Consider the following 12,906-nt stretch of genomic DNA (forward strand, 5'->3'; position numbering starts at 1 on the left):
GGCAGTATAGCCCAACCTCTGTGATGTGACACAGTATTGCAAGTTGCTGCAAGCATTTGCCGACAGTTGAATAGGAATTGTTTCCTTTTCTGTTGTCATCAGTTACTTTTTCTCAAATGTAATGAAAATGCTGGTACAACATTTGTGGTGATATTCTTGAGTTTTACATGTTCGAGTGTGAAGTGATGGTGGTATTTTAAGCTGGCCAATGATAAGCCTACATAAACACAGCATCTAGTTTTCATTGAGAGTTACATTACTTTGAAATTCAGCAGTCACCATTACTGAAGAAATTTACTGCTCTGAAGAACAAATATTGAAAAAAGGAAGAAAATAAGAGAAGCTTTACTCATTTGTATAAGTGAGGTTTACTGATTTGCTGAAAATTGCTGTTAGGACTTCTGAATTCTTTAAGGGATTCTATCGCTTCTCTTATTTGTCCAAAGCATCTGTAGAGAAACTCCTGTTCATGAGCCATTTAGGAGCAGCAAAGTATGGGCAAATACTTCGTGTTTTTAAAGATAACTCTGAAAATGCAAAACTTAATTCTAATTTCCCATCTTACTTATTTAAATCTGTGTCCTGAGTAATAGGGTAAGCTAATGGCAGACATGTGCAGTCACTTTCAGCAACAGTGGTTTTAAAACAAAAAAAAAGTTTTTAGGAGAAGCTCTCCTTTGGCTAACTTGTCTTGTTGACACCTTCTGGGTCCACATCTTCCCCCAGCATACACAATGTGAACTTAGGGTGACCATTGACTGGGGGTGTTTACAGTTACTCCCCTGTCCAGAAACAAAACTGTTGCTGCACTATCCAGCTTTTACAGTGTTTTTCTGCTTTGCTGCTATGTGAGTAATGAACTACTTTTGTCTGCTGCCACGTAAAATTTAACAACCCCATTTGAACCTTTGATTCCAAGCACAGCTAAAGGATGATGCAGATGCTTGATATGATACTGGTGTGGCAGGCAGAAACTTTATTAAGGTACATACAACCAAATGGGCATTTTTCAGTGCAGAGGTACATCTGGACAACTCAAAAGATACTGAAGGGTCCTTAGATCTCCAGTGCCTTTTCCAAGGTTCAGCGTTTCTTGCCACCGTTCAATCTTTCTGACTGCTGGCATGCTCCCATGCCTTTTTTCTTCTGGCCCCAGATGCTGGGACTTCCACTGCCCTTAGGATGTGAAAAATTTGAGGGCATTTATCCTTCCGAGATCCAAACTATTCCTGTTGCTATTTCATAGATAATTTTGCATTTACATCTCAAAATATTAGAAAGTCTGGAAACACTCAGAGGATTCAAGCATTTCTTATTGATGTGCAATTAATTACTGATATCACAGCTGTCTAATTCTCCTTTCAATTTTGTTTGTCATTCCCTCCTTTTGTATTGTATTTTCTGATGGAAATTTGTAATTGAGTCTTTATTTTTTATGAAATGTGTTTGTAAAGATTTTGAAAGGAATGGAGATGCAGTGCAACTTAATTATGTTTGACTTCTTTGTTTTTTAGTCTTGGATGTGCTAATAGAGTCAACAGGATTTTCACAGTATCTGAAATTTTCACAGTATCAATGAAAATCATGCCACTTTTCATTTGCATTTCTGAAAAAAATCTGTTATATTTATTCACAGCGTATAACATCCTAATGGATCTCCCAGACTTACCTCCATATTTGTGGACACTTCAGAAAAATTGGGCTCAGACTTTGTGTCCCTGCCTCAGTTTTTCCTTCTGTTCAATAGGAATAATGAACCTTAATCCAATAAAGTCCTTTGAGACCTAGGGATGAAAGCACTGTGTAATAGCTCTGTAACATTACTGTTTTATTATATAAGAAAAAATATGCAAACAACATAAAGCTGGGAGAGACTGCAGGATTCTGGTGGAGAAAACAGGATTAGAATTCAAAGGGATTTTGAGAAATGACCTGAAAAATTAGCATGTGTTTGGATAGGGACAAGGACAATCATTAGGCAGGAATCCTTGGCTATATAAATCCAGCATGGGAAACAGCTGTTTGGGTAGCAGTTCTGCATAAAAGGACTTGAGAGACATGAACTAAAAGTGAGCCAATATTGTGATACTGACACAAAAAAGGCAAATAACATAGTAGGATGTATAAACAGGAGCAGAGCCTGTGCAATTTATTGAGTAATCTCTTTGCTCAGCATTAGTAGGATCTCAGGTGGAATGCTTTGTCCAGTTTGGGCACCACACTTTTAAGGAAGATAGGACTGATAAAGGAACAGTTCAGGAAGAGCAATGAAAATGATCAGAAGTTGAGAAAACTGGGCTTATCTGGAAAGACTGAAAAATTAGAGTTATTTTGCCCAAAGAAGAGAGACCTGAGAGTGATGTGCCGTCTGTATGCCAACTTGAAGACGACCATTGCAAAGAGATAGGGCTAGTCTTTCCCCATGTTTTTTGACAGAGAGGATTAGAAGCATGTGGGTTAAACTGCTGCAAGAAAGATTTCTATTGGACATGAGGAAAAATGCTGTAACAATTAGGACAATGAATTCTTGCAATATAAAATGTAAGGAAGTTGTAGGCTCTTATAAACAAGTCCTTTTAAGACCAGAAATAACAAATTTCTATTGTTTTCACATTAAAAAAAGTTAATTCTACTAGGGTATATAAATAAAATGTTTCATCTACTTCCTGCTTTTCCAGGTAAGCAATATTCTTTTTAAGGCATTACCTTTTCTTGATTTGCATTAGTGAAGAAAATCTTTCTTTTCCTAATCAATCACTGGTGTTTATCCATTCTCTTATTCTGCTATGAGAAGAATACTCAAAACAAATGGTAAATACTGCAATGAATAATATAATTTATTGTATCTCCTTATAATGTAATGCAATGAATATTATTTTTATTGCAGCTTTAATTTTTTTATGATTATGTAAAAACTCTGTCCCCAAACAACCAGTAATATAATTTGAACTATAAATTTCTTGTAATCTTTTTTAGAAAAAGATTTGTGCATTTTTAGATTTTAAAAGTCTAGGCAATAAAAACCTTTATTTTTGCTATAGACGTTTATGTCACAGGAGATGCATACACACAAAGTGTTCTTGCTAATTGTGAATAGTTTATATCTTTTTAAATCTCTTGTATCTAAAGAAATATTTCTATATCTTATAATTGGGATTCCAATCAAACATTTGTCTGTCTTCTGAGAAGAAATATGAATATTGTGAAAAATTTTAATCTTTCTCCATTGTCCATGAGGATGTCATTACAAAAAGAAAATGATTATTTTGGGGTTGCAAATGATTGCATCTGTAAGTGCATTGGTCACCACAAACAGTTGCTTATTACAAAAAAAAGTAAAATTTGAGAAGCGTTCATTTATTTTATTCCAATATTATGTTTACTTGCTGCAACTTGTGCAAATATTTTGGCAAAGGACTAAATTCATCACAGACACCAAAATAACTTCAACAATTACATTGTTAATTAATTAAACAGTTAAATCTTTTACTCTTTATAAACCCAAAACAAACAAACTGACTTCGTTACCTGGAGAAGAAAATAAAGTGTAAAACTGACACCAAGAAGACTGAAACATTGATGGAGATGACTGAAAAAATATTTCTTATTTTGGGATTGGCTGCTACTACTAATACATTAGTTCATCAGAGAAGATAATATGTACCATTTCTTCATTAATCTTTGGTTCTCCTTATGAGAAGGAGAGGCAGATAGCTTGACTTTCCTTATGGAACGTAGGCCACTTCCAAAAGGACTGTAATCAGTGCATCCATTTGAGTACTCAGGGCACTGTGTATGTAAACTATTCTGTATATTCAAAATTCCATTGAAGAGGGAGTTGCTGCCACCCATTTTTTTCTCATATATGGAGAGTTGGGTGAATTCACATTGCACAAGAAATTGCAAAAATTACAACATACTTAACAAGCTGGTTATGATGTACTGACGTCTTCAAGCAAAAAGCACTCAGAAGTACTTTTCATGATGCTGTGCCTTTGTCTATACAGGTCATGAGTTCTGGCTGAGATGATTAAATTGTTGTCTCACTCAGTGTGTCTCTGTCAGCTATAGGATTGTCATCTGTCTTGCAAAGAATAGGAGGAGATAGTTCATTTATTCAAAACGGATCAACTTTAGGTTGAGTTACCTTAAATGAGTACAAGCAGCTTCTCTGCAGATAGCTGTATTTTTTATGGGAAGTCTGTTTTGCCAGAGCGGAAAAAGTTCAGGGAATAGCACAGAATCTGGGAGAGCAAGGATGGGTTCAGAGGAAGGATTCATTGTAATATCAAAGACACAGGCTTGTGGAATAATATGGGCCATCTTTGACAGGCAAACCAGCTGAAGTCAAACAATGCAAGCTAGAAAAAATACTGGATGTAGAGGAGAAGTGACCTGGATAGATTGCTTGAGAATAGGAATTTTTGAGTTTTATTTGTCTTAGTTTATTAAAACTTACAAATTGCACTTTTAATGATTATTTAAAAGGTATAATTAAAGATAATCAGGATGATAGTGCTTCCCAGCTGTGTGCTTCCCAGCACACAGAAGGTGTCTGGTGCTCTTTCACAGTAGTTAAAAAATATTAAAACTGTTACAGCAACTACGAGCCAATATGAGAGAGATGGAGAAACTTTGTTTGCGAGTCCGGCAGGAAGACATCCCAATTCTGCAAAGAATGATAAATCCAGTTAAAGAGGAAGCTTCATTTGCCATAAAAGAGTTCCTACAGCTCCATTCTGAATCTGCAGAAGAACTTAAAAGGCAACTTGAAGGACAGGAAGATACCTCTTTAACCAGATCTGCAACTGTAGGAGGAGGTAGTAGTATATAATTTCTCTCTGTTATATCTATATTGCTGTATCCTGTCTGTGTTTTCTGACCAGATATAATTAAAATAAACGAATGAGATTTCAGTTGAATAATAATTGTTAATCAAGAAGTGGAGTTTCCATCCCTACACCATACTTTTCTCATGACTTGTTAATACAGTATCCTGTGACTAAATTTATATAAGTAGAGAATGTTTTAATTAAGTATCTTAAGAAATGAGATAGGTGTGGCCTTCCAGGAAAAAGGTCCTCTAGCTTTGAGTCTTGAAATAGAAGACTTCATAGGAAGAAGAATACTTACATTCTTGTTTCACAGAGCCCAATTTCTTTTTCCCCCTTGCAAATCACTTATCACTTGCAAGTGATCATTTAGGCCATTTTCACTGAATTTGAGCTTGCAGTGTCAAGAGGAAAGCAATTTTTATATGTCAGACAGTATTCTATGCCACTGCTGAAATACCTGGAAAGGAGGAGCAAGTCTCCATATAAAGGAGAACATGTCTTCATATAGCATTTTATCTTGGTAACTGGCAAGAAAGCAAGAAACAGTATAAAGCCATGTAAATAAAAGATTTTGAAAACACACTATAACCTGTTACAAGTCAGACATGTTTGCTACTGTTCCCTCCTTTTCATATAAATTGTATGTCTTTCATCCTTTGTTCTTCTTTCTTCTTCCCCTTATTACACTCTAGCACTGGCTGGAATTCTCTGCGACTGATCTGTGAGAAAGCTGGTTTCATCAGAATTAAATCCTTCTACAGAAAAATAATTAGTTTGCTGCAGTAGAAGTATTGTTTCAGATTGTTTGGAAATTTCATGTGTCTTTAAAATTGAAAGTGTATTTTTAGTCACTGGCACTGTAGAAAAACATGTGATCTTATTTTATTCAGTGACCCTTCTTGTTGCTATATGCAGAACTACAAAAACTGTTTCGAGTGTAATTAAAAAGCAAGTCTAACAACGGTTCAGTGAAGAGAAAAGGAATGTAGGTTTGGAAGACTGGGCTTGCTTTTGAATGTCATGTGCAGTGGTATCAGAAAGTCTTGCTAAAGTCAAGATACACCAAATACGTAATTTCTCTCTTACTCCTAGGCCAGTAGAAAAGAAATTAAATTGGTTTGACATGATTGACTTTTGATGTACAAATCTTGACTGTTTTCAACATCCTTTAGCTTTCAGATGTTTCTGAATTCATTGTTCAGTAGTTTGTTCTAATGTCTTTATGGGTTTCAAAGTTTGGCTGTTCGCTGCATCCCCCTTCCCCTCCAGAAAACATAAAGATAACAACTGAGTCTGTTCTTTTGCAGTCCTCTAGGATCACCTTACACTCTCCACAAGTTCTCAGAAATAATGTTTTATCTTTCAGAAGTTGTTTCTTAAATTCTCTAGAGTGAATTTCCTCAAAACCTGAATAAATCTAGCTCATCTAAATATTTTTAACCTGTTCTCTTTATGTTTGAGCCTATGCTTTTTTCTTCTTGTTAGAATTAATTGCATCAAGTATTTGATCACAGCTACCTTTTTTAATTAAGACTGAAGTAAAATAGGCATTCAGTATTCCATCTTTCTCTGGGTCATCCATTATTTTCTTTCTTTACCTGGTAATGGACTTATACTTTCTTTGTCTTCCTCTAAATTCAGTGGTATTCATAGAAACCTTGCTACCATTTATGCCCCTTGGTAGTTGTAATTTATTTGCATCTTAGTCTTTCTGATATTAACCTTCCATGCATATATTATTCCTTTGTACTCATCTTAACTGAGTGTCAAATTTTTGATTTGTGGTGCATTAAAGAGCTCTTGCTGAAGCCATACTGGTTTCCTGTTTCTACACCTTTTCCTCTGCATCAGGACAATTTGCTGTCATCTTCAGTATAGTCTATTTTATTAGTGTCTGCCAGCTCTTCTGCATTCCTTTACTCTTCAGGAACTTCTTCCCTGCAGCTCCTGCTAATCTATTTGCTGAATTTGTTGATATCTCTTTTTGGGAGAGCTCATTGTCTTTGGTCTTCTGGTCTGAGTCTTTCCTTAGAATAGTGAACTCTGGTATATGGTGATTCCCTTCATCCATATTACCTGTTTCTTTTAAACTCATTGTGAGCTCTTCTCTGTTATGACCAGAATAAAATTTAAAATATTTGTTCTTTTAGTAACTTGCTCCAGTTGTCCTCAATACATTCTGGTATTTTATTGGAAAGGCTTTGTCTTGTCTAACTGCTTTTCTAACAGTTATATAGGTTGTAAAGGGGAACTACAGTTTAATTTCAAAGAACAGGACTAATTTTTAAATCTGTAATACCTTTAAAGTGCAGAGAAAATAGAGCATAACTGCAATGTAAAAAGGCAAGAAATTGATCAGAATGATTGGGATGAGAATAGAAAATTATTACTGGAATGACATGCTCCTACAAGTCAGCTCAAGAATACAGAAATAATTCACTCCATATAAAGTGAAACATACAGGCAGGCAGACAACTATTATAATTATACAGGATATATATTTTTTAAGTTTGCCTGACTGTGAAAGCAGCTCTATTGAATTACTAACACAGATGCAATATATTGCCTATTCTTTTGTGCTTGCAGGCTGCAGACCTGAAAGTAAATCTTGGCTGCTGATCCTAATCAAAGGAAGTTCAGTGTGCCTGTTCTTTGTGGAAAGTTGCTTCCCATCTAGTAGAGAAGGAAGGAGTTTACAAATTCAAATTGCTCATTTAGGAAGCATGACGGTGAAGTGATGTAGTCCCTTTCCCCTTCACCAGCCTCAGTTCAAGTCCAATAGAAATAGAATTTAATTGCATTTTAAACAAATATTAACAAAAGGTGAGACTCCTCTCTTAAAATTACTAAAATCTTTTAACCAGTATATTGAATCTTCCAGAGCATTAGATTTTTATCTCAAGTGCAATGAGGTGTGAAGCTGCTGTGTAAAGTCTGTAGAGGTGTTTTGTATTACTGCATTTCTGTGGAGATGCTGTAGGTGAACTGCTGGAGCCACTTCCATTCTCAGTTCTATTACAGATGGTTAGACTTGATAAAACATGAACTTCTGAATATAAATTTTGTACTCATATTTTCAGCCCAATGGTACTTAACCTTCTTCATCCTTCTTATTCTTTACCTTACGTTTTTGAAGTGAAGAATTTTCTTAAAAAATTTCACTAGTTTTTATTTATCTGAGAATGATAACAGTGTAAACCTATGTACAATTTTAAGTTCTCTTGAATGCGTAGAGGTCATGCAAAGCCTTCAGTATCATTTATGTCTTTCAGGGTGTGCGCTTCTCCACAGTAGGTCTGCACAGATTGTTAAGGAGAGGCCAGAATAGGGAACATGATTTGTAAGGGGCCAGTTTTGCTTAGTGAGCTTTTTATGATTTGAATATATGGTTACATTGGGATATATGATTAATTATGCAGAAAGGGGGAGAGGAATATTTTGGAATTGAATATATAACATCATTAATTAATCTTATAGATCAAAAATGGGTTCTGAAAGAACAGAAGATGATTGTAGCAGTTGAAGTGCTGTCGGTGTCTGGATTCTTAGGGAAAGGTGGGCAGAAACAATTAGAAAATTCAACAACCCCAAAATAAAACTTAAAATCACTTAATGCATCCTTGTTACTCTGCTGCTGCTAATTATGGCTGAATATTGGCTTTGCTGACAGTAAAGAGACTTCTGCTGTTGAGCCTAGAATAGTAAGATTTGGTCCTTACTTGTTTTTGAGATGCTGAATAAAAATATTGAAAAATGGCCAAATATTATTAAAATTTATCTTTTTTATTTTATCTTAAATTAATTTCATGAACAAGCATACCCTATTATTGAATTTTTATTGAGTATGATTATTTTTCTGTATTTTGCATGGTTTGTATCTGTTGTAGTGACATTTATATAATATTGTTATAATACCTTGGCATATTCATTGTTCCTAAGGAAGATTTTAATGTGATATTTACACTTTAATATTATTAGACATATCTAAACAGTTGTCCCTATATTAAGCTTTCTCCTGCAACTGCTCTCCTGAGGAAGTAAACATCAGTGTTCTACTAAAGTAGCTGTTTTCCTTGAGAAACTGAAATGGTCTAAATTAACATGATCTTTACACTGTATTTACATACATATGTTCTCTGGCCTGCTTCTCATACTCTCAGGCTTTTCCTTAATCCTTACTTTGACAAGCCAGACTTGTTTGTTATTACTTCTTAATTACCACTTAATTACTTGTCCATAATTAAATACTTGTCTGTTATATCCATAATGGTTCAAGGGTGAGCTCTTGGACTGGAGGAGGTATGTGCATATCATCTGTTCATCATATCTGCTTCCCACCATCTTGCCTAGCTGCCTCTCATTCCCCGTTTTTTTCTGTAGCCCCTTGTCCTCCTGTCTTCTCCATATGATTTAGAAAGGAAGGTGCTTGAGAATCTCTCCTTTGCACTGTTGAGTTTTAAATGTTTGCCATCCTCACAGTACTGTTACCCAATTGGACACAGCATTTAATATTGGGGGCATGTTACCAGGTATTCATTGCTTTTACTTTGAAACCCTTTTTTTCCAGCTTCTTTTTGTCCTAAATGACTGAAAATCAAACTGTTAGCATAATAGTCATAAAATGAATAATTGCCTATTCAGTTTTGGATATGTAAATGAAAAGCTTTTGTCCCAAGCTCTGTTTTCTTCTGCAAAATTTTAAAGCTCAGTTGATACAAAATTAATTAACTGACCCTTAATTCAACAGTATAATTTAATCTTATTTTCAGAACTGATTGTGAAGGCGTGTTAGAAATGAATAAATTTCTTTGGAAATAATTGACTTTAAAAAGCTGTGTGGTGTTGTGAGGAGAACTTTTTCCTATGTAATAGCTTTCAGAACTGTTGCTTGGCTTGAATTACGTCAACTATGAATATAGCCTTAAGAAACATTAAGAGCAAGAAAACTAGCATATGTCACCTGCATTCTGACATTTACTTATAAACATCATGTTTTTCATTCAGAAACTTTATGTAACACTGAAGGGAAGGATGGCTCCCAAAGTTTAATCCAGATGTATTCCCCCCTTCCTGAAATACCTCAGGATGAAAATGCAGCTGAGTCATGGGAAAATTTAGAGGAGGTATGTCAGAATTCCCTTTCTGCCATTTTGGTGCTCTTCTTTTTAACAACTATTAAGAAATAACATTTGTTTTTTATTTGTAGGACTTGATTCAGCTTAACCAGTTGGTGACTGAATTTTCTCTGTTAGTCAGTGTAAGTATTAATTCTACACTCCATCTTAGCTGGAGACTTGCACAAAAATAGGCTTAGTGGTAACTCCAGGTTGAGGAATAAAGAGACGAGCAAGAGTTCTGTCCCTAATCTGAACTCATATTGCACTAGTATCACTTGATAGCAGTGATACAATAGCGGAATAACATTAATTGAATTGATGCAGTCCAGTATTAAACAAATTGAGATTACATCATCTTAGTCACTGTTAGGAGCATCAGGAAAATGCCAGTGACTGAAGGGAGGGAGAGCAGTTTCCCCACAATGAGCTGAAATACCAGGACAAAGGTGCTATCTTTGCTATTTTGGGCCTATGGTAAATACACTTATAGTTTCAAAGCTTGTACATTGATTACTTTCCTAAGTCATAGGTGATGCACAAAATGTTTATGTCAAATTGCCTAACAGTAAGTTGAAAGGTTCTCTTTTAGTTTTCAAGTAGTAACAATGAGAAATATGCAAAAGCATTAGTGTCAGGCATTCCACTGCCTACTCTGGCAAGAAGAAAACCCAAATACTAATGCTCTTCCTTCTCTACATCAGTGACTCCCTACTACAAGTACCTTGGTAGCAGTCCTATTGATTCAGGCTCTGTCAAGGTAATTGTCTGAGGAGACATAATCTATTTCAATGCTAGTGCTGGTAGTTGTTTCATGTTCTTGTCACCAGAGAAACTGCCAGTGTGCTAGCCAGTGCCCTTTGTGGTGCCTCCTTTGTTGCATGCTGAACCTTGGCAGCAGCCCCTGGACTGCTGACCAGACCTCTACCCAGACCCATTCAGTCTTACAATTCCTAACTAACTGTGACAGTGATGATAAACTTCCCTGCACAGGTTTCTCAGGTGCTTTTCTCAGGTGCTTTTTGTCTCTCTCATCCAGGGATGCTAGGAAAGTTCCCTCTTTTTGTCTTGCTCTTTCTTTGTTCTTATTAAATGTGACTGCCAAAAGAGGTTGCGCAGCTTCCTCATCCGCACTTAAGTCTGAAGGTTTACTTTCTTCCTATATTGTAGGAGATTTAAACCCACCATTCTCATCACTTAGGAGAGTTATTTAATCTCTGTTATCTTAGGTTAGCTGGAATAGATGCAGCTTTTAGCCTTTGTGGTGAATCTGTGCTGATTCAAACATGCAAAAATGACCAAGATTCATTAGGCCAGAAAAGAACTACAAAAAGTTTTACTCAGTAGCCTGAATGTTAGCAGCTGAAGCTAGGAGGGAGGAGTTTCTGTTCACAGACCTTTCTGGATTTTACACATAACCAGCATTAGATACAATAGTGAGTATCTAGAGTGTTTAACAATGAAGAATGGATAGGAAATGAAGATACCATAACTGGATTCATCAGTTTCTGAATAAGAAAGAGGAGAAAGTTCAGAATGCTTGTTATTTTAAGCTGAACATTGGCCATCTCATAAGTTTGTGATGTAAAACAGCCTGGGTACTGCTGAGATTAAATTAAAAACGGACACAACACAAAAACCTGTATCATCATCTGTTCCAGTGAGAGAGTTATCCGAGGGAGATTGCAGAGGAATATGGCTGCATTTTGAGAATGTGCGGAACATTTTTGTATACATCCTGCAACAGTAAAACATGGAGTGATAGCAAGTGTAGTTTCAGTACTGTCAGCATTTTATCTGTAAAGTTAAGTCAGAGGTTTATAATGTCATAATTAAATGTATCTATTCAGATTTCTCAGTGCAGCTTTGTATGTTGTAGTTGGTACTGATCTTATAAAGGCTCTTTATAGATTTTTTTTGAACATGAAACAGCAGGAAACAAATGTGCTAGCTCAGATTATTTTTCCCTTTGGAACACAAGTTCATCTATCCACAGAAGAGATTTAGAAATCATATGTTTAGGGTTGCTTTTCTCTAAGTGTAGCAACACATTGTGTGTAATATCCACACCGTGTCATTATTTAATAGTGGGGCTTTTTTTGCAGGTAAGTTTGTAGTTTCAGCACGGTTTATCAGATACTATTAACAAACCACCATTAAGCCTGCATGGCTACAGTGCATAGCAGATGAAAGCGGCTGTGGGGCCCTGATTACAGGACTTAAAATGGTGTGTATTGGCTCACTGCTGCTTCCCAGCAGGTTACCTCACTCATAATTCCTTTGCATCTAGTCTCAGCAGGAGAAGATTGACAGGATTGAAGCCCATGTCAACAGTGCTGCTGTGAATGTTGAAGAGGGAACCAAAAACTTAGGGAAGGTAGGGATCTGCTCCTGCTGGTGAATCAATGGTACTCTGCCTCCCAGCAATCCTCTGTATTAACCCAATTGATCTGCCATCTTTAATGCTGAGGGAGCCAGCAATTAAGAAAATAAGGAAGAAATGACACATAGGTAGCGGGGGGGAAAAAAAAATCACTCTCTCTTGTAATTTTCAATCACATCCAGGCTACTAGAAAATACATTTTTATATATATATATATAAAATATATATATATATAAAAAAGAAAAATTTGCCTAAAGTCTCATTACATCCTGTCCTGATGCTACTTTGAATAGAGTATCTGCAAAGAGAGAGTATTCAGTGATTGGTTCACAAGACTCAAATGAGCATGAAATGTCAAGCTGATGATGACATGTAATTTTGATCCTATGCTACATATATGTCAGTGATAGTTGGTAATAAGCCACAAACCTAGACTGAGATATGTTATTGAAAAGTCTGAGCATTTTCTCAATTTCTCACTTGATCTAATGATGGAGACCAGGTAATAGATGGTATACATAATCAGCCAGTAATATGTAAAATGACCTGTTTTTTCCAACTACATACATGAGCT

The 12,906-nt window shown here is 35.8% G+C and overlaps 1 protein-coding gene across 6 annotated transcripts in view; it reads left to right on the top strand.

The window, feature by feature from the left end:
* Positions 1–12,906, top strand: part of STX17 (syntaxin 17) — a 52,689-nt gene that overhangs the window by 18,972 nt on the left and 20,811 nt on the right. For 4 of the 6 annotated variants that reach the window (XR_010883405.1, XM_067291098.1, XM_067291094.1 and 1 more), the window contains exons 5-8: positions 4,601–4,823; positions 9,840–9,958; positions 10,042–10,092; positions 12,240–12,326. Coding sequence is in view for 5 of the 6 variants with exons in the window: in XM_067291098.1 (XP_067147199.1) it covers positions 4,601–4,823; positions 9,840–9,958; positions 10,042–10,092; positions 12,240–12,326 (480 nt within the window). In the remaining variant the exon portion in view is untranslated. The remainder of the gene's footprint in view (positions 1–4,600; positions 4,824–9,839; positions 9,959–10,041; positions 10,093–12,239; positions 12,327–12,906) is intronic. The other 2 variants (XM_067291096.1, XM_067291097.1) reach the window with 1 other exon arrangement.

Source organism: Apteryx mantelli, chromosome 2 (genome assembly GCF_036417845.1).
Source record: "Apteryx mantelli isolate bAptMan1 chromosome 2, bAptMan1.hap1, whole genome shotgun sequence".
In the NCBI taxonomy this organism is placed as follows: Eukaryota; Metazoa; Chordata; class Aves; order Apterygiformes; family Apterygidae; genus Apteryx; species Apteryx mantelli.